We start from the raw sequence: 22,326 nt of genomic DNA on the forward strand, positions 1-22,326 counted from the left end.
GCCACCTCGTGTTCAAAATCAAATGCTGCACATAGTGTTCAAAATTAAATGCTGCCACCTAGTGTTCAAAATCAAATGCTGCCACCTATTGTCCACAATTAAATGCTGCCACCTAGTGTTCAAAATCAAATGCTGCACCTAGTGTTCAAAATCAAATGCTGCCACCTAGTGTTCATAATCAAATGCTGTCACCTCGTGTTCACAATCAAATGCTGCCACCTAGTGTTCAAAATAAAATGCTGCCACCTAGTGTTTAAAATCAAATGCTGCCACCTAGTGTTCACAATCAAATGCTCCCACCTAGTGTTCAAAATCAAATGCTGCCACCTAGTGTCCACAATCAAATGCTGCCACCTAGTGTTTAAAATCAAATGCTGCCGCCTAGTGTTTAAAATCAAATGCTGCCACCTAGTGTTTAAAATCAAATGCTGCCACCTAGTGTTTAAAATCAAATGCTGCCACCTAGTGTTTAAAATCAAATGCTGCCACCTCGTGTTCACAATCAAATGCTGCCACCTAGTGTCCACAATCAAATGCTGCCACCTAGTGTTTAAAATCAAATGCTTCCACCTTGTGTTAAAGATCAAATGCTGCCACCTCGTGTTCACAATCAAATGCTGCCACCTCGTGTTCAAAATCAAATGCTGCACATAGTGTTCAAAATTAAATGCTGCCACCTAGTGTTCAAAATCAAATGCTGCCACCTATTGTCCACAATTAAATGCTGCCACCTAGTGTTCAAAATCAAATGCTGCACCTAGTGTTCAAAATCAAATGCTGCCACCTAGTGTTCATAATCAAATGCTGTCACCTCGTGTTCACAATCAAATGCTGCCACCTAGTGTTCAAAATAAAATGCTGCCACCTAGTGTTTAAAATAAAATGCTGCCACCTAGTGTTCACAATCAAATGCTCCCACCTAGTGTTCAAAATCAAATGCTGCCACCTAGTGTTCACAATCAAATGCTCCCACCTAGTGTTCAAAATCAAATGCTGCCACCTAGTGTCCACAATCAAATGCTGCCACCTAGTGTTTAAAATCAAATGCTGCCACCTAGTGTTTAAAATCAAATGCTGCCACCTAGTGTTCAAAATCAAATGCTGCCACCTCGTGTTCACAATCATATGCTGCCACCTAGTGTTCAAAATAAAATGCTGCCACCTAGTGTTTAAAATCAAATGCTGCCACCTAGTGTTCACAATCAAATGCTGCCACCGAGTGTTCAAAATAAAATGCTGCCACCTAGTGTTTAAAATCAAATGCTGCCACCTAGTGTTCATCATCAAATGCTGCCACCTAGTGTTTAAAATCAAATGCTGCCACCTAGTGTTTAAAATCAAATGCTGCCACCTAGTGTTCAAAATCAAATGCTGCCACCTAGTGTTCAAAATCAAATGCTGCCACCTCGTGTTCACAATCATATGCTGCCACCTAGTGTTCAAAATGAAATGCTGCGACCTAGTTTTCTAAATAAAATGCTGCCACCTAGTGTTCAAAATGAAATGCTGCACATAGTGTTCAAAATTAAATGCTGCCACCTAGTGTTCAAAATCAAATGCTGCCACCTATTGTCCACAATTAAATGCTGCCACCTAGTGTTCAAAATCAAATGCTGCCACCTCCTGTTCACAATCATATGCTGCCACCTAGTGTTCAAAATGAAATGCTGCGACTTAGTTTTCAAAATGAAATGCTGCCACCTAGTGTTCAAAATCAAATGCTGCCACCTATTGTCCACAAATAAATGCTGCCACCTAGTGTTCAAAATCAAATGCTGCCACCTAGTGTCCACAATTAAATGCTGCCACCTTGTGTTCAAAATCAAATGCTGCCACCGAGTGTCCACAATCAAATGCTGCCACCTAGTGTTCAAAATCAAATGCTGCCACCTATTGTTCAAAATCAAATGCTGCCACCTAGTGTTCACAATCAAATGCTTCCACCTAGTGTTCAAAATCAAATGATGCCACCTCGTGTTCACAATCAAATGCTGCCACCTAGTGTTTAAAATCAAATGCTGCCACCTAGTGTTTAAAATCAAATGCTGCCACCTAGTGTTCAAAATCAAATGCTGCCACCTCGTGTTCACAATCAAATGCTGCCACCTAGTGTTCAAAATAAAACCCTGCCACCTAGTGTTTAAAATCAAATGCTGCCACCTAGTGTTCACAATCAAATGCTGCCACCTCGTGTTCACAATCATATGCTGCCACCTAGTGTTCAAAATAAAATGCTGCCACCTAGTGTTTAAAATCAAATGCTGCCACCTAGTCTTCACAATCAAATGCTGCCACCAAGTGTTCAAAATAAAATGCTGCCACCTAGTGTTTAAAATCAAATGCTGCCACCTAGTGTTCACAATCAAATGCTGCCACCGAGTGTTCATAATCAAATGCTGCCACCTAGTGTTTAAAATCAAATGCTGCCACCTAGTGTTTAAAATCAAATGCTGCCACCTAGTGTTCAAAATCAAATGCTGCCACCTAGTGTTCAAAATGAAATGCTGCCACCTAGTGTTCAAAATAAAACGCTGCCACCTAGTGTTTAAAATCAAATGCTGCCACCTACTGTTCACAATCAAATGCTGCCACCGAGTGTTCATAATCAAATGCTGCCACCTAGTGTTCACAATCAAATGCTGCCACCTAGTGTTCACAATCATATGCTGCCACCTAGTGTTCAAAATCAAATGCTGCCACCTAGTGTTCAAAATCAAATGCTGCCACCTAGTGTTCAAAATCAAATGCTGCCACCTAGTGTTCACAATCAAATGCTCCCACCTAGTGTTCAAAATCAAATGCTGCCACCTAGTGTCCACAATCAAATGCTGCCACCTAGTGTTCAAAATTAAATGCTCCCACCTAGTTTTTAAAATCAAATGCTGCCACCTAGTGTTCACAATCAAATGCTTCCACCTAGTGTTAAAGATCAAATGCTGCCACCTCGTGTTCACAATCAAATGCTGCCACCTAGTGTTTAAAATCAAATGCTGCCACCTAGTGTTTAAAATCAAATGCTGCCACCTAGTGTTTAAAATTAAATTCTGCCACCTAGTGTTTAAAATCAAATGCTGCCACCTCGTGTTCACAATCAAATGCTGCCACCTAGTGTTCAAAATAAAATGCTGCCACCTGGTGTTTAAAATCAAATGCTGCCACCTAGTGTTCATAATCAAATGCTGCCCCCTCGTGTTCACAATCAAATGCTGCCACCTAGTGTTTAAAATCAAATGCTGCCACCTAGTGTTTAAAATCAAATGCTGCCACCTCGTGTTCACAATCAAATGCTGCCACCTAGTGTTCAAAATAAAATGCTGCCACCTAGTGTTCAAAATCAAATGCTGCCACCTAGTGTTCATAATCAAATGCTGCCACCTAGTGTTCAAAATCAAATGCTGCCACCTAGTGTTCAAAATCAAATGCTGCCACCTAGTGTTCACAATCAAATGCTGCCACCTAGTGTTCACAATCAAATGCTTCCACCTAGTGTTAAAGATCAAATGCTGCCACCTCGTGTTCACAATCAAATGCTGCCACCTAGTGTTTAAAATCAAATGCTGCCACCTAGTGTTTAAAATCAAATGCTGCCACCTAGTGTTCAAAATCAAATGCTGCCACCTCGTGTTCACAATCAAATGCTGCCACCTAGTGTTCAAAATAAAATGCTGCCACCTGGTGTTTAAAATCAAATGCTGCCACCTAGTGTTCATAATCAAATGCTGCCACCTAGTGTTCAAAATCAAATGCTGCCACCTCGTGTTCACAATCAAATGCTGCCACCTAGTGTTCACAATCAAATGCTGCCACCGAGTGTTCAAAATAAAATGCTGCCACCTAGTGTTTAAAATCAAATGCTGCCACCTAGTGTTCATAATCAAATGCTGCCACCTAGTGTTTAAAACCAAATGCTGCCACCTAGTGTTTAAAATCAAATGCTGCCACCTAGTGTTCAAAATCAAATGCTGCCACCTAGTGTTCAAAATCAAATGCTGCCACCTCGTGTTCACAATCATATGCTGCCACCTAGTGTTCAAAATGAAATGCTGCGACCTAGTTTTCTAAATAAAATGCTGCCACCTAGTGTTCAAAATGAAATGCTGCACATAGTGTTCAAAATTAAATGCTGCCACCTAGTGTTCAAAATCAAATGCTGCCACCTATTGTCCACAATTAAATGCTGCCACCTAGTGTTCAAAATCAAATGCTGCCACCTCCTGTTCACAATCATATGCTGCCACCTAGTGTTCAAAATGAAATGCTGCGACTTAGTTTTCAAAATGAAATGCTGCCACCTAGTGTTCAAAATCAAATGCTGCCACCTATTGTCCACAATTAAATGCTGCCACCTAGTGTTCAAAATCAAATGCTGCCACCTAGTGTTCAAAATCAAATGCTGCCACCTAGTGTTCAAAATTAAATGCTGCACCTAGTGTTCACAATCAAATGCTCCCACCTAGTGTTCACAATCATATGCTGCCACCGAGTGTCCACAATCAAATGCTGCCACCTAGTGTTCAAAATCAAATGCTGCCACCTATTGTTCAAAATCAAATGCTGCCACCTAGTGTTCACAATCAAATGCTTCCACCTAGTGTTCAAAATCAAATGCTGCCACCTAGTGTTTAAAATCAAATGCTGCCACCTAGTGTTCAAAATCAAATGCTGCCACCTCGTGTTCACAATCAAATGCTGCCACCTAGTGTTCAAAATAAAACCCTGCCACCTAGTGTTTAAAATCAAATGCTGCCACCTAGTGTTCAAAATCAAATGCTGCACCTAGTGTTTATAATCAAATGCTGCCACCTCGTGTTCACAATCAAATGCTGCCACCTAGTGTTTAAAATCAAATGCTGCCACCTAATGTTTAAAATCAAATGCTGCCACCTAGTGTTCACAATCAAATGCTGCCACCTAGTGTTCAAAATGAAATGCTGCGACCTAGTGTTCAAAATCAAATGCTGCCACCTAGTGTTCACAATCAAATGCTGCCACCAAGTGTTCATAATCAAATGCTGCCACCTAGTGTTCACAATCAAATGCTGCCACCTAGTGTTCAAAATCAAATGCTGCCACCTATTGTTCAAAATCAAATGCTGCCACCTAGTGTTCAAAATCAAATGCTGCCACCTAGTGTTCAAAATCAAATGCTGCCACCTCGTGTTCATAATCAAATGCTGCCACCTAGTGTTCAAAATGAAATGCTGCGACCTAGTGTTCAAAATCAAATGCTGCCACCTAGTGTTCAAAATCAAATGCTGCACATAGTGTTCAAAATTAAATACTGCCACCTCGTGTTCAAAAGCAATGAGTGCTCCTCCCACTCTGCTGAAACGTGTCCCTCCCTCCTTTCACAGAAACCGATGGTGCACAAAGAACCTCCTCTGCGGAACAACAGCTGCTTACAGTTGCACCAGCAAGTAAGTTACTTACTGTTGCTGATTGGACTGGCTGCGTTTATGCACCTCACCCTCTTGAGCATCCCCAGACTCTTGCGTCTTGATTCTGCCAACACGGCCAGGTCATCTTTGGTGTGTGTGTGTGGGGGGGGGGTTCTCTGGAGATCTCTCCCAGACAGACAGACATTTGAGTTTAGTTGATAGTTTCCAGCCTGCAGCTTTGATGTCTTTCTGGGACAAGACAGCAAAGCCACATTCTCAGTCCAGCTGCTGTTCAGATGTGTTCTGGTGGTGCATTATGAAGCTGCACGTACACCATCAGAGAGGAGCTGGAGTCTTTGCCCCCCTCCCCCAGCTGTTTAAAACATCCAGAGTTTGGGCTGTACTCAGCTCATCCTGCTTTCACTGAACCTCACGCAGGATTAAACGCTGGACCTCCTAAATGTCCCCTCACCCCTGTTTTATTTGTTTGGTCCTGCAGGAGCCAATCAGTGAGCAGAACTTTGATGCCTACGTGACCACCTTAACAGATATGTACACAAACCAAGACCAGTACCACTGCCCCGAAAACAAAGCCCTGCTGGAGAACATCAAGCAAGCTGTTCAAGGGATCCAGGTGTAGCACGGGGGGGGGGGGGGAATCGAGGACACACCCAGGAGGCGACGGGCCTGGAGCCCCGGGCCGGGGCAGTAACTTAAATAGTGTTAGATATTCTCTACCCTGTGGACTGAAGCGGGGTGGAATTCTGCAGCAGGCCTGAAGAGGAGCTGTTTCTTTGGGACGAACACAAAAGACGCTTTCTGAGGACGTGGAGTTTTGTACGTTTTGAGCTAACGGTCCCATGACGCTTCTCGATGCTCATGGATGCACATTTTAGTGTATGTTCCTGTACAGAAAGCGAATGGTCGGGGGACGGGGGTCCTTTTTATTGCTCGACAGCAAAGCATTTGAGATGAAAACACTGGACAGAGAAAGCGACTTCTGTTTCTCCTCACTGGAGGACTTTCAATGTTTTTCTTCTTCTTCTTCTTCTTCTTCTTCTTATTTTTGCTTGTACATTGTTTAAGAGCAAAAGCCTGGTTTGCAAATCTCTTTATTTTCTGACAATGCTTGCCAAATGTTTGTTTTGATGCAGCTGCAGGTGGGGGCGTTTGAATCTGGTGCTGACACTGAGCTGACGTGTGGATGAATGTACGAATGAACATTGTAAACATCATTACACGGAAACCCGATGGTGGAAATCCCATGATCTAGGAACGCCAATTGATTCCTGGAGGACGCGTCTGTCCTCAGGGGACGTGCACAGAGACGACACGCTAGCCAGTCCAGCTTCAAATCTGATCCATTACTGTTGCTGGGATGGAAAAATGTCTCAGCAATATAATAAAAGATCAATTTGTTTATCGCAGGAATGCGATCTGCAAGGGGAAAACTAAAAGGTTGGGTTTATGCAATTTCTTGTTTCTAAGCATAGCGGGGCAGCGTGGATCTTTTTAATAGAGCCGATGTAAAATATTGATTTTTATACAAATCTTTTAATACAAGAAGTCTTTTTAAAAAAGAGGCGGGAACCTGGATGTTGAGGTTTAAAAGCGTAAACAGTATTTGAGTTCCACTTTTGTTGTGTACGATTTTGCACAGGGACGCCGTCGTTTCCATGTTCTGATGTTCCTGCAGTACCAAGAACCTCCAGGAGGGTTTTGTAAAGAGTATTTATATGACAGCGGGACGAACAGGGTCACTGTCCCCACTTATGTGCCAGGAGACTATTTGCACTTGTCCTTGAAGATATTATTCTTGCGTATGGCGGCGTGCAATTTTCCAGGCGACCTCTGTGGCACACGATTGGAGCAAGCAACTGCCTGGAGCCACTGTGGGCGTGGCTGTAGGGCCACACCCACAGGGATAAGGAGGATGACCACAGCAGAGACACTGCAGGCTATTATCGAGTGTAAAAACATGAACAATGTGCTTTGGTTTTTGTTTGAGGAACCCCCCCAGCAGCACTTTATATCTAATCACTGTACAAAGGGTTAAATAGTCAATCAAATCAAGGTTTTAAAAAAGCAGACGGGGCGGTGGACGAGACCTCGGGGGGGCGATACAATCTAGACTCTGCTTGCACCCCCCCAGTTCTGTGGTTCTAGTTGTTAGCGATCATGTTCAGAATTTGCCTTTTTGAGAGCTCGCGCAGACGGGGGCTGCCCCCCCCCCCCTCATCGCCTGTATGTTACTGTCCTCTTTCAGGACTCCACTTCCCAGCATCCTTCAGCATCCACCGTGTCTGCAGCTTCTTGCCAGTAACGCTTCAGTAGAGCAACTCGTACAAGTTCCTGAATTACTTATCATCAGTGAAAAGGATTTAAAGCACAAGCGGCTGAGGTGGGAACATGAATAACAGAGTTATGCTGCTGCTCTGAGGTGGGAACATGAATAACAAATCTCAGCAGACTATGACTAAAAGGCTGTCACATATTTACAAACTGACTTTCATATAAATTATTGTGAATTCATCAGAGTTTCTCATCTTATTTGAGCCGACCATTAACAAAGATGGGATTTTGTATAAATTATTGTGCTCTCTGTGGAACTGAAGTTTGATTTATTTTTGTACTACACAGCATGGATTTGTTGACATTTTAATTTTGCTATAAATGTATGAGATCACAAGTTGCGGTGATATTTCATTTATAAATTGTGAACTTTGTACAACTTTTTGTCATGCTGGATGTTGACACATCTTACTCTGAATAAAGAACAAAGTGTGTGTCGCCAGAGGCTGGGACGGATTCTTTCATGGCCTGCCATCCTGCTGTCCACCAGCAGGTGTCAGCAGAGCCACTCTACAGCAGGACGCTCACATTCTGGCACGGGACTCATCGCTCCAGGGGCGTGTCCAGAACCCGGACTGGGGTGGCACTGGCCATCTTTGATCTCATTAGCGGCTGTGCAGTGAGAGGCGGGACCTTAAGCCTTACTTTTAATCATTTGGACGTTCATTTTGAGGGGCTTTAAATTCCAATAAAGATTGGAAGCTTTAAATTCAAATTCAATTCACTTCAATCTTTAGCGACAATTTTAGAAAATATTTCTGTATTTCCAAAGTCATTCATTGTCCCAACCGCTTATTCCGTTATCGGTTCGCGGGCCAAGCTGGAGCCAATCCCAGCAGTCATTGGGCGAGAGGCGGGGCTACACCCTGGACAAGCCGCCAGTTCATCGCAGGAAAACACAGAGACTGACAACCAGCCACACTCACACTCACACCTACGGGCAATTTAGCGTAACCAATAAGCCTAGGCTGCATGTTTTTGGTGGTGGGAGGAAGCCGGAGAACCCGGAGAGAACCCACGCAGACACAGGGAGAACCCAGAGAGAACCCACGCAGACACGGGGAGAACCCGGAGAGAACCCACGCAGACATGGGGAGAACCCGGAGAGAACCCACGCAGACACGAGGAGAACCCAGAGAGAATCCACACAGACACGGGGAGAACCCGGAGAGAACCCACGCAGACACGGGGAGAACCCGGAGAAAACCCAGAGAAAACCCACGCAGACATGGGGAGAACCCAGAGAGAATCCACACAGACGGGGAGAACCCGGAGAGAACCCACGCAGACACGGGGAGAACCCGGAGAGAACCCACACAGACACTGGGAGAACCCGGAAAGAACCCACGCAGACACGGGGAGAACCCAGAGAGAACCCACACAGACGCGGGGAGAACCCAGAGAGAACCCACGCAGACACGGGGAGAACCCAGAGAGAACCCACACAGACTTAGGGAGAACCCAGAGAGAACCCACACAGACACAGGGAGAACCCAGAGAGAACCCACGCAGACACGGGGAGAACCCGGAGAGAACCCACGCAGACACGGGGAGAACCCAGAGAGAACCCACGCAGACACGGGGAGAACCCGGAGAGAACCCACACAGACACAGGGAGAACCCGGAGAGAATCCACACAGACACGGGGAGAACCCGGAGAGAACCCACGCAGACACGGGGAGAACCCACACAGACACGGGGAGAACCCGGAGAGAACCCACGCAGACATGGGGAGAACCCAGAGAGAATCCACACAGACGGGGAGAACCCGGAGAGAACCCACGCAGACACGGGGAGAACCCGGAGAGAACCCACGCAGACACGGGGAGAACCCAGAGAGAACCCACACAGACGCGGGGAGAACCCGGAGAAAACCCACGCAGACACGGGGAGAATCTGTATCCGGGACTCTTCTACTGCCCCCCCCCCCAGCTTGTAACTACTGAAAACATTTTGATTTGTTTTATAATTATTGAATAAACGCCTAAAACAACCGAGTCCAGCACCGTACAGATATATACGGTGTATATATACATATATATACTGTGTATACACACACATATATATACTGTATATACATACACATACTGTGTATCTCTCTCTCCTACCACTCACCACTCTCTCTCTCCCCTACCACTCTCTCTCTCTCTCCTACCAGTGAGTGTCTCTCTCCCACTACCACTCTCTCTCTCTCCCCTACCAGTGAGTGTCTCTCTCTCCCACTACCACTCTCTCTCTCTCCCCTACCACTCTCTCTCTCTCTCCTACCAGTGTGTGTCTCTCTCTCCCCTACCTCTCTCTCTCTCCCCTACCACTCTCTCTCTCTCCCCTACCAGTGAGTGTCTCTCTCTCCCACTACCACTCTTTCTCTCTCCCCTACCAGTGAGTGTCTCTCTCTCCCCTACCTCTCTCTCTCTCTCCCCTACCAGTGTGTGTCTCTCTCTCCCCTACCTCTTTCTCTCTCCCCTACCACTCACCACTCTCTCTTTCTCTCTCCCCCTCCCCCACCGGGGCTGTCCCTCCCTCCCTCCCGTCGGCTCTCCGTTCCCCTTCAGTGAGCGGGGCAGCAATGGCGCTGCGGGCTGTGCAGCTCGTGTCTCCGTGCCTTGTGACGGCGGCTTTGTTCCTGCTGTCCGGCGGACCCCGGTTCGGTTCGTGCTGCCCGTCCCGCTGCCTGTGCTTCCGGACCACCGTGAGGTGTATGCACCTGAACCTGGAGGCGGTTCCGACGGTGTCCCCCCAGACCACCATTCTGTGAGTAACGGGAGCTGCGTGGGACCAGCTGGAGTTCTCGGGGGTTCTCGGTTCTAGCCCGATGGCCGGAGGGGCGGGGCGTGGAGCGGAACGGACGTGGTTCAACTCTCTTATTGTTTATTGCTAAGACAGAATGTCCTCGGGGACAGAGTCCTCCTGGTTGACCGTCTCCAGAACCTGCCAGAGAACCAGGGGTTCTCCTGAAGCTCCGGGGTCCTTGTCCTTTGCTAACGTCCTGACGGATGGGGGACGTCTCCTCATCGATCCGTCCCTGAGACGCTGCAGGTCTCCAGTGGCCCAGGAAGGGAAGGCGCCGGCGTGCTTTCTGGGGACTCGAGTTTTCTGGAGACTCGAGCTTTCTGGAGACTCGAGCTTTCTGGAGACTCGAGCTTTCTGGGGACTCGAGCTTTCTGGAGACTCGAGCTTTCTGGAGACTCGAGCTTTCTGGGGACTCGAGCTTTCTGGAGAGACTCGAGCATTCTGGAGAGACTCGAGCTTCCTGGAGACTTGAGCTTTCTGGAGACTCGAGCTTTCTTGAGACTCGAGCTTCCTGGGGAGACTCGTGCTTTCTGGAGAATCGAGCTTTCTGGAGACTCGAGCTTTCTGGGGACTCGAGCTTTCTGGAGACTCGAGCTTGCTGGGGACTCAAGCTTTCTGGAGAGACTCAAGAATTCTGGAGAGACTCAAGCTTCCTGGAGACTCGAGCTTTCTGGAGACTCGAGCTTCCTGGAGACTCAAGCTTTCTGGGGACTCGAGCTTTCTGGAGACTCAAGCTTTCTGGGTACTCGAGCTTTCTGGAGAGACTCAAGCATTCTGGAGAGACTCAAGCTTCCTGGAGACTTGAGCTTTCTGGAGACTCAAGCTTTCTGGAGACTCGAGCTTTCTGGGGAGACTCAAGCTTCCTGGAGACTCAAGCTTGCTGGGGAGATTCGAGCTTCCTGGAGACTCGAGCTTTCTGGAGACTTGAGCTTTCTGGGGACTCGAGCTTTCTGGATACTCAAGCTTTCTGGGGACTCAAGCTTTCTGGAGAGACTCGAGCTTCCTGGAGACTCAAGCTTGCTGGGGAGACTCGAGCTTTCTGGGGAGACTTGAGCTTCCTGGAGACTCGAGCTTTCTGGAGACTCGAGTTTGTTGGAGACTCGAGCTTCCTGGAGACTCGAGTTTATTGGATACTCGAGCTTCCTGGAGACTCAAGCTTGCTGGGGAGACTCAAGCTTCCTGGAGACTCGAGCTTTCTGGAGACTCGAGCTTTCTGGAGACTCAAGTTTATTGGAGACTCGAGCTCTCTGGAGACTCAAGTTTATTGGAGACTCGAGCTTTCTGGAGACTCGAGCTTGTAGAGCTGAAAATTGTTGTCTCACAAGGACTGTCTCCAGTGGAGACGAGCTGGTGTGGTGACAGCAGAGACGCTTCCTGGCGTCCTCTAGTGGAGGACACGTCTAAATATCTGTCTCCAGTGGAGACGAGCTGGTGCGGTGACAGCAGAGACTCTTCCTGGCGTCCTCTATTGGAGGACACGTCTGCGCTCCAGCTGGGCTTCAAGCCAGCAGCTTTCCTTCCTTCTTGATTCTCAGACCAGGGAACCTATTCCTGGGACTGTTTGGAGACATTCATTTTCAGCTGTTGTCCCCAGGGTTCCTGTTTGATGTCCTGTCCAAAGACAGGCAGGAACAAACTCATGTAAGAACAGATGTAGCTTAGCTTACAGTATAGCAGTATACACAATCAATACCCCCTTCACTGGGTACTTCCTGTACATAGTCCACGTACAATGAGACGTACACGTACTGCTAATTACGTCCACAAGGAGCTTCTGTCTTTCTGCTTGTCAGAAACTGCTGGATGAAGACGGGTCCTGGTCTCGTTTAAATTCTGATAGCGACCCGGATACAAAACCATCTGAATTTTCCCATTGACTTATAATGTAGGCTTTGGGGTCGTTGCTGAACGACCCCACGCTGTGTCTGTCCTACACAGATCCTCTTAGATCTGTCCTTGAAGGTGCAGCTTTGTCCTCCGTCCACGTTGATGAAACGATATCGGACTCTTCCGATCCACCGAGGGCCCTCCACATGTTCTCAGCTGTGGGTGGGGGTCTGGTCTCGCTGTCCTTCAGCCCAGCATGCAGCCGCTTTGTTAGCCGTTTAGCTCCCAGACCCGGGGCAGCGCTGGAACCGTTTCACCGGACATCCTGTCTGAGAGGAAGCCCAGCGTTGCAGCAGAAACCAGACCAGGTCGTGGTGGTCAACCTGGTAGCCTGGTCGCCAGGGGCTAGCCTGCTTTAGCAGCTGGGTAATGCTAATGCTCTCAACAGGGCTGCAGTAATAGTCATTGTGAGGGACAGGGTCCCCCTAGTGGTCTGTGCTTCGGTCCACGTTGACCAGACATCAGAGTTTTTAGACGTCTCTCCTAAGTGGACTTTGTGTCCTGCGATTCTGTTTGAAGGCGTGGCCGACTTCCAGCTGAGCTGCGTGTCATCAGCAGCAAAAGGAACGCTGGAGGACACGTCTCAATGTCTGTCTCTAGTGGAGCCAAGCCTACCTTCCTCTCTCACGCTGCTAGAGGACAGGTGTCCCCAGCCGGGGTGCGAGATCACCTGGGTTGGGTTGGGATTGGGTTGTCTCCAGTTCCAGCTGATTCCCTGTGATGTCCCTGCGTGGTGTCCCTGCGTGGTGTCCCTGCGTGATGTCCCTGCCTGATGTCCCTGCCTGATATCCCTGCGTGGTCTGAATCTGTCTTTGCAGCGTGCAGACCGCCCTGCAGGACCGTTAGCCTCGCCGTGCCATCGTTCCCACGGTAACAGACTTCTGTCATAAGTCTCAGATCTGCAGACGGCGTTGCATGCTCATTCATGCGACGCCGTCCCAGGGGGCAGTGCTTGCTCCATGAACTTCCTGTGTTAGCTCCTCCCCTGGTTCTGATCCTCCGCGATGAGTCTGGGCTCGCTGTCGAGTCCTCATTCTGATTAGGCATGTCCCTAATTATTGGTTTCCCTCAGGACGTCTGAATTAGACATTTTAATTACCCTAAAAATAAGAGAGAATTAAGACTCGATTCCATCCAAAGGTTGGTGCTACTTTTCGTTCAGCATCATTTGATGAGGGACATTTATGAGAAACTCCAAAAACATGGAATAATTTCTCTTTAAAAACAAACCACTCTGACTCCTCAGCATGCCTCACAGGAAGCATCAACATCACGGCGCTGGTCTGACTGACTTGCAGCAGCTTTGAGCCGCACTCGGCTGCTGCTGAGGGGTTCTCTACGACTCGTCTCTCAGGGCGCCCGGGTCATCAAGAGCTGACTAGTGTCATGTCGAGTGATGCTGCTGTCATCTCAGCCTCTCATGTCTGATCTCAGCCTCTCATGTCTCACCTCAGCCTCTCATGTCTGATCTCAGCCTCTCATGTCTCACCTCAGCCTCTCATGTCTCACCTCAGCCTTTCATGTCTCACCTCAGCCTCTCATGTCTCATCTCAGCCTCTCATGTCTCACCTCAGCCTCTCATGTCTCATCTCAGCCTCTCATGTCTCACCTCAGCCTCTCATGTCTCACCTCAGCCTCTCATGTCTCACCTTGGCCTCTAATGTCTCACCTCAGCCTCTCATGTCTCACCTCGGCCTCTCATGTCTCACCTCAGCCTCTCATGTCTCACCTCGGCCTCTAATGTCTCACCTCGGCCTCTCATGTCTCACCTCAGCCTCTCATGTCTCATCTCAGCCTCTCATGTCTCACCTCAGCCTCTCATGTCTCACCTCGGCCTCTAATGTCTCACCTCGGCCTCTCATGTCTCACCTCAGCCTCTCATGTCTCATCTCAGCCTCTCATGTCTCACCTCGGCCTCTCATGTCTCATCTCAGCCTCTCATGTCTCACCTCAGCCTCTTTAAACCAGGCTGCTGGTCGGTTATCTGTCGTGTAACCGTGATTGCAGCTCGGCTGCAGCGTTCTTGTCGCCTGAGTAATGTGTCTGCTTCTGCTGAAGGCTAATCACGCGGCGGCGCTACGTTTCATGCAGATGTGTTTTGCTGTTGTTCGACTCGCTCCAAGTGTTCCTATCAGCTCCACGTGCAGCTTTCCTCTTTAAAGCTCCCGTCGGTAAGCCTTTCCTTTCGTTCCACAGAGACCTGAGATTCAACAAAATCAAGGATTTACTCCCGGGCTCCTTCAGACGACTGAAGAACCTCAACACTCTGTAAGTCTTTGCTTCTCTGCTGCTTGGCCAACCGAGGAAATGCTTTCTGACTTTCAACCCGACGGCCATGTTTGTGCTGCACACTCGGGGATGTTCTGCTGTACCGGGCCTTCCCTCACACATGTAGGTCAGCTTGTAATCTGTCAGGAATGTATTTTTCCACTTCCACCCACAGGGCTATTCATCATATGTCCAGCCTGCTAGACGTTGCTCTGCTAAGCTGATAAAGCAGAAACATCCCAGCCTTTGTGTTTCTCCTGGGCAGCATATCACCATAACAACGAGTTTATCAAGCCTGTCGGTATCAGGGCCCGTTTCAGCAAACCAAAGAATTAATCCGCCCCACTTCACTCAAATATCTCCACCCATGATGGCTGTACCAGCACGTAAAGAGCGACTGATGTGGGAATGGAAGCCGTTTAAGAATCCATTATGTCCAGTAAGCATGAGGATGTGTGCATGGCATGGAAACGGGGGTTAATCCACCCAAAAACAACAAGAAATGTCAAGGTGCAGCTACGACTGCAGCTAAAGCGCTACATAATCAATGACCGTTACACGTGTTTATTCTCTACATAAACCATGACCGTTACACGTCTTTATTCTCTACATAATCAATGACCGTTACACGTGTTTATTCTCTACATAATCAATGACAGTTTACAAGTGTTTATTTTCTACATAATCAATGACCTTTACACGTGTTTATTCTCTACATAATCAATGACCTTTACAAGTGTTTATTCTCTACATAATCAATGACCTTTACACGTGTTTATTCTCTACATAATCAATGACCTTTACACGTGTTTAATGTCTACATAATCAATGACCTTTACACGTGTTTAATGTCTACATAATCAATGACCTTTACACGTGTTTATTCTCTACATAATCAATGACCTTTACACGTGTTTATTCTCTACATAATCAATGACCTTTACACGTGTTTAATGTCTACATAATCAATGACCTTTACACGTGTTTAATGTCTACATAATCAATGACCTTTACACGTGTTTATTCTCTACATAATCAATGACCTTTACACGTGTTTAATGTCTACATAATCAATAACCGTTACACGTATTTATTCTCTACATAATCAATGACCTTTACACGTGTTTAATGTCTACATAATCAATGACCTTTACACGTGTTTATTCTCTACATAATCAATTACCTTTACACGTGTTTATTCTCTACATAATCAATGACCGTTACACGTATTTATTCTCTACATAATCAATGACCTTTACACGTGTTTAATGTCTACATAATCAATGACCTTTACACAGGTTTATTCTCTACATAATCAATGACCTTTACACGTCTTTATTCTCTACATAATCAATGACAGTTTACACGTGTTTATTCTCTACATAATCAATGACCGTTACACGTATTTATTCTCTACATAATCAATGACCTTTACACGTGTTTAATGTCTACATAATCAATGACCTTTACACGTGTTTATTCTCTACATAATCAATTACCTTTACACGTGTTTATTCTCTACATAATCAATGACCTTTACACGTGTTTAATGTCTACATAATCAATAACCGTTACACGTATTTATTCTCTACATAATCAATGACCTTTACACGTGTTTAATGTCTACATAATCAATGACCTTTACACGTGTTTATTCTCTACATAATCAATTACCTTTACACGTGTTTATTCTCTACATAATCAATGACCGTTACACGTATTTATTCTCTACATAATCAATGACCTTTACACGTGTTTAATGTGTACATAATCAATGACCTTTACACAGGTTTATTCTCTACATAATCAATGACCTTTACACGTCTTTATTCTCTACATAATCAATGACAGTTTACACGTGTTTAATGTCTACATAATCAATAACCGTTACACGTATTTATTCTCTACATAATCAATGACCTTTACACGTGTTTATTCTCTACATAATCAATGACCTTTACACGTGTTTAATGTCTACATAATCAATGACCTTTACACGTGTTTAATGTCTACATAATCAATGACCTTTACACATGTTTATTCTCTACATAATCAATGACCTTTACACGTGTTTAATGTCTACATAATCAATAACCGTTACACGTATTTATTCTCTACATAATCAATGACCTTTAGACGTGTTTATTCTCTACATAATCAATGACCTTTACACGTGTTTAATGTCTACATAATCAATGACCTTTACACGTGTTTAATGTCTACATAATCAATGACCTTTACACGTGTTTATTCTCTACATAATCAATGACCTTTACACGTGTTTAATGTCTACATAATCAATAACCGTTACACGTATTTATTCTCTACATAATCAATTACCTTTACACGTGTTTAATGTCTACATAATCAATGACCTTTACACGTGTTTAATGTCTACATAATCAATGACCTTTACACGTGTTTATTCTCTACATAATCAATGACCTTTACACGTGTTTATTCTCTACATAATCAATGACCTTTACACGTGTTTAATGTCTACATAATCAATGACCTTTACACGTGTTTATTCTCTACATAATCAATGACCTTTACACGTGTTTAATGTCTACATAATCAATGACCTTTACACATGTTTAATGTCTACATAATCAATGACCTTTACACGTGTTTAATGTCTACATAATCAATGACCTTTACACATGTTTAATGTCTACATAATCAATAACCGTTACACGTATTTATTCTCTACATAATCAATGACCTTTACACGTGTTTAATGTCTACATAATCAATGACCTTTACACGTGTTTATTCTCTACATAATCAATTACCTTTACACGTGTTTATTCTCTACATAATCAATGACCGTTACACGTATTTATTCTCTACATAATCAATGACCTTTACATGTGTTTAATGTCTACATAATCAATGACCTTTACACAGGTTTATTCTCTACATAATCAATGACCTTTACACGTCTTTATTCTCTACATAATCAATGACAGTTTACATGTGTTTATTCTCTACATAATCAATGACCGTTACACGTATTTATTCTCTACATAATCAATGACCTTTACACGTGTTTAATGTCTACATAATCAATGACCTTTACACGTGTTTATTCTCTACATAATCAATTACCTTTACACGTGTTTATTCTCTACATAATCAATGACCTTTACACGTGTTTAATGTCTACATAATCAATAACCGTTACACGTATTTATTCTCTACATAATCAATGACCTTTACACGTGTTTAATGTCTACATAATCAATGACCTTTACACGTGTTTATTCTCTACATAATCAATGACCTTTACACGTGTTTATTCTCTACATAATCAATGACCGTTACACGTATTTATTCTCTACATAATCAATGACCTTTACACGTGTTTAATGTGTACATAATCAATGACCTTTACACGTGTTTATTCTCTACATAATCAATTACCTTTACACGTGTTTATTCTCTACATAATCAATGACCGTTACACGTATTTATTCTCCACATAATCAATGACCTTTACACGTGTTTAATGTGTACATAATCAATGACCTTTACACAGGTTTATTCTCTACATAATCAATGACCGTTACACGTATTTATTCTCTACATAATCAATGACCTTTACACGTGTTTAATGTGTACATAATCAATGACCTTTACACAGGTTTATTCTCTACATAATCAATGACCTTTACACGTCTTTATTCTCTACATAATCAATGACAGTTTACACGTGTTTATTCTCTACATAATCAATTACCTTTACACGTGTTTATTCTCTACATAATCAATGACCTTTACACATGTTTATTCTCTACATAATCAATGACCTTTACACGTGTTTAATGTCTACATAATCAATGACCTTTACACGTGTTTATTCTCTACATAATCAATGACCTTTACACGTGTTTATTCTCTACATAATCAATGACCGTTACACGTATTTATTCTCTACATAATCAATGACCTTTACATGTGTTTATTCTCTACATAATCAATGACCGTTACACGTATTTATTCTCTACATAATCAATGACCTTTACACGTGTTTAATGTGTACATAATCAATGACCTTTACACAGGTTTATTCTCTACATAATCAATGACCTTTACACGTGTTTATTCTCTACATAATCAATGACCGTTACACGTATTTATTCTCTACATAATCAATGACCTTTACACGTGTTTATTCTCTACATAATCAATGACCGTTACACGTATTTATTCTCTACATAATCAATGACCTTTACACGTGTTTAATGTGTACATAATCAATGACCTTTACACAGGTTTATTCTCTACATAATCAATGACCTTTACACGTCTTTATTCTCTACATAATCAATGACAGTTTACACGTGTTTATTCTCTACATAATCAATTACCTTTACACGTGTTTAATGTCTACATAATCAATGACCTTTACACGTGTTTAATGTCTACATAATCAATGACCTTTACACGTGTTTATTCTCTACATAATCAATGACCTTTACACGTGTTTAATGTCTACATAATCAATGACCTTTACACGTGTTTATTCTCTACATAATCAATGACCTTTACACGTGTTTATTCTCTACATAATCAATGACCGTTACACGTATTTATTCTCTACATAATCAATGACCTTTACACGTGTTTATTCTCTACATAATCAATGACCTTTACACGTATTTTTTCTCTACATAATCAATGACCTTTACACGTGTTTAATGTGTACATAATCAATGACCTTTACACAGGTTTATTCTCTACATAATCAATGACCTTTACACGTCTTTATTCTCTACATAATCAATGACAGTTTACACGTGTTTATTTTCTACATAATCAATTACCTTTACACGTGTTTAATGTCTACATAATCAATGACCTTTACACGTGTTTAATGTCTACATAATCAATGACCTTTACACGTGTTTATTCTCTACATAATCAATGACCTTTACACGTGTTTAATGTCTACATAATCAATGACCTTTACACGTGTTTATTCTCTACATAATCAATGACCTTTACACGTGTTTATTCTCTACATAATCAATGACCGTTACACGTATTTATTCTCTACATAATCAATGACCTTTACACGTGTTTAATGTCTACATAATCAATGACCTTTACACGTATTTATTCTCTACATAATCAATGACCTTTACACGTGTTTATTCTCTACATAATCAATGACCGTTACACGTATTTATTCTCTACATAATCAATGACCTTTACACGTGTTTAATGTGTACATAATCAATGACCTTTACACAGGTTTATTCTCTACATAATCAATGACCTTTACACGTCTTTATTCTCTACATAATCAATGACAGTTTACACGTGTTTATTCTCTACATAATCAATTACCTTTACACGTGTTTAATGTCTACATAATCAATGACCTTTACACGTGTTTAATGTCTACATAATCAATGACCTTTACACGTGTTTATTCTCTACATAATCAATGACCTTTACACGTGTTTAATGTCTACATAATCAATGACCTTTACACGTGTTTATTCTCTACATAATCAATGACCTTTACACGTGTTTATTCTCTACATAATCAATGACCGTTACACGTATTTATTCTCTACATATTCAATGACCTTTACACGTGTTTATTCTCTACATAATCAATGACCTTTACACGTATTTTTTCTCTACATAATCAATGACCTTTACACGTGTTTAATGTGTACATAATCAATGACCTTTACACAGGTTTATTCTCTACATAATCAATGACCTTTACACGTCTTTATTCTCTACATAATTAATGACAGTTTACACGTGTTTATTCTCTACATAATCAATTACCTTTACACGTGTTTAATGTCTACATAATCAATGACCTTTACACGTGTTTAATGTCTACATAATCAATGACCTTTACACGTGTTTATTCTCTACATAATCAATGACCTTTACACGTGTTTAATGTCTACATAATCAATGACCTTTACACGTGTTTATTCTCTACATAATCAATGACCGTTACACGTATTTATTCTCTACATAATCAATGACCTTTACACGTGTTCTGTCTGAATTTCATGGCCACTCTTGCATGCAGGCTCCTCAACAACAATCATATCCGAAGGATCCCGAGGGGAACGTTTGAAGACCTGGAGAACCTCAAATATCTGTGAGTTGTCTGAAAGTCTGAAAGTCTGGTTTGTGGATGATGAGTTTTGTGATGGAAGTTTATGTCGTCAGAGACACGCTTACGACACGCGTGCGACACGCTTATGACACACTTACAACGACGAGCGGAGAGTTAGTCCCTCCCGCTGACCTGACACTCAGGTGATGGAGCGACGGGACGTCTTTCATCGACTGACAGTAAAAACAGATTATCATCCGTCATTTCTCTCCTTGTGGCACTAATCCCACTCTTTACAGGAATATTCTGAAGGAGACATCTCTTAGTATCACCGGCCCTTTAATGACACATCTGTGAGGCCTGCTGCTGAACTGTGTGTGTCTGTGTCCTCATAAACCACCTACACAGCCATCATGTTAAAAAAGTTCATGTTAATCTCATTATTTTGGTTGATTTGATTCCTTGACATTTAATATTTTGCCATTTATATTTAAGCAGTAGTGAAATAGTGAATTGTATTTGCTGGACGATGTCCTGTTTCTTAAATTAACAGCGCAGTGATCAATATAGCTGATCAGTGTGCTGTGAAGTGATTGATATCTGATCAGGGATAACGACATTGTTCAGACTATTCTGCTTGTGACGGTGCAACACTCTTCATCAATCCGTGTTCTCTTCCTGCGAAAGAATATTTCCTGCCTGCGGCTGTGGCTCAGTTGGTAGAGCGGGTTGTCCAGTGGTCAGTAGGTCAGTGGTTCGAATCCCAGCTCTGACTGTTTGCATGTCGAAGTGTCCTTGGGCAAGACGCTGAACCCCAAATGTTTCCCAGTGCGCTGGCAGCACCTTGCATGGCAGCGGTCGCCCACTGGAGTGTGAATGTGTGTGTGAATGGGTGAATGTAAAGTGCTTTGAGCACCACTAAGGTGGAAATAGCGCTATATATATACTGCTAGAGAACATTTCCTTCCTGCTAGAGAACATTTCATTGCTGCTATAGAACATTTCCTTCCTGCTAGAGAACATTTCCTTGCTGCGAGAGAACATTTCCTTCCTGCTAGAGAACATTTCCTTGCTGCTAGAGAACATTTCCTTGCTGCGAGAGAACATTTCCTTCCTGCGAGAGAACATTTCATTGCTGCTATAGAACATTTCCTTCCTGCGAGAGAACATTTCATTGCTGCTATAGAACATTTCCTTCCTGCTAGAGAACATTTCCTTGCTGCGAGAGAACATTTCCTTCCTGCGAGAGAACATTTCATTGCTGCTATAGAACATTTCCTTCCTGCTAGAGAACATTTCCTTCCTGCTAGAGAACATTTCCTTGCTGCGAGAGAACATTTCTTTGCTGCTGTAGAACATTTCCTTCCTGCGAGAGAACATTTCTTTGCTGCTGTAGAACATTTCCTTCCTGCGAGAGAATATTTCATTGCTGCTATAGAACATTTCCTTCCTGCGAGAGAACATTTCCTTGCTGCTAGAGAACATTTCCTTCCTGCGAGAGAACATTTCCTTGCTGCTAGAGAACATTTCCTTCCTGCGAGAGAACATTTC

The 22,326-nt window shown here is 43.4% G+C and overlaps 2 protein-coding genes across 2 annotated transcripts in view; both read left to right on the forward strand.

Moving 5' to 3' along the window:
- myt1lb (myelin transcription factor 1-like, b) overlaps positions 1–6,018 on the forward strand; it is a gene marked incomplete at its 5' end in the record, with an annotated part of 37,857 nt that extends 31,839 nt beyond the window's left edge. The window contains 3 exon segments of the mRNA XM_068752182.1: positions 583–600; positions 5,355–5,417; positions 5,878–6,018. Of these exon segments, the coding sequence (XP_068608283.1) occupies positions 583–600; positions 5,355–5,417; positions 5,878–6,018 (222 nt within the window).
- A 4,281-nt stretch (positions 6,019–10,299) lies between these two features.
- LOC137907828 (peroxidasin) overlaps positions 10,300–22,326 on the forward strand; it is a 43,153-nt gene continuing 31,126 nt past the window's right edge. Inside the window, exons 1-3 of the mRNA XM_068752183.1 lie at positions 10,300–10,484; positions 14,607–14,678; positions 20,746–20,817. Of these exons, the coding sequence (XP_068608284.1) occupies positions 10,300–10,484; positions 14,607–14,678; positions 20,746–20,817 (329 nt within the window). The remainder of the gene's footprint in view (positions 10,485–14,606; positions 14,679–20,745; positions 20,818–22,326) is intronic.

The sequence above is a fragment of the Brachionichthys hirsutus genome, chromosome 18 (genome assembly GCF_040956055.1).
Source record: "Brachionichthys hirsutus isolate HB-005 chromosome 18, CSIRO-AGI_Bhir_v1, whole genome shotgun sequence".
NCBI lineage: Eukaryota > Metazoa > Chordata > Actinopteri > Lophiiformes > Brachionichthyidae > Brachionichthys > Brachionichthys hirsutus.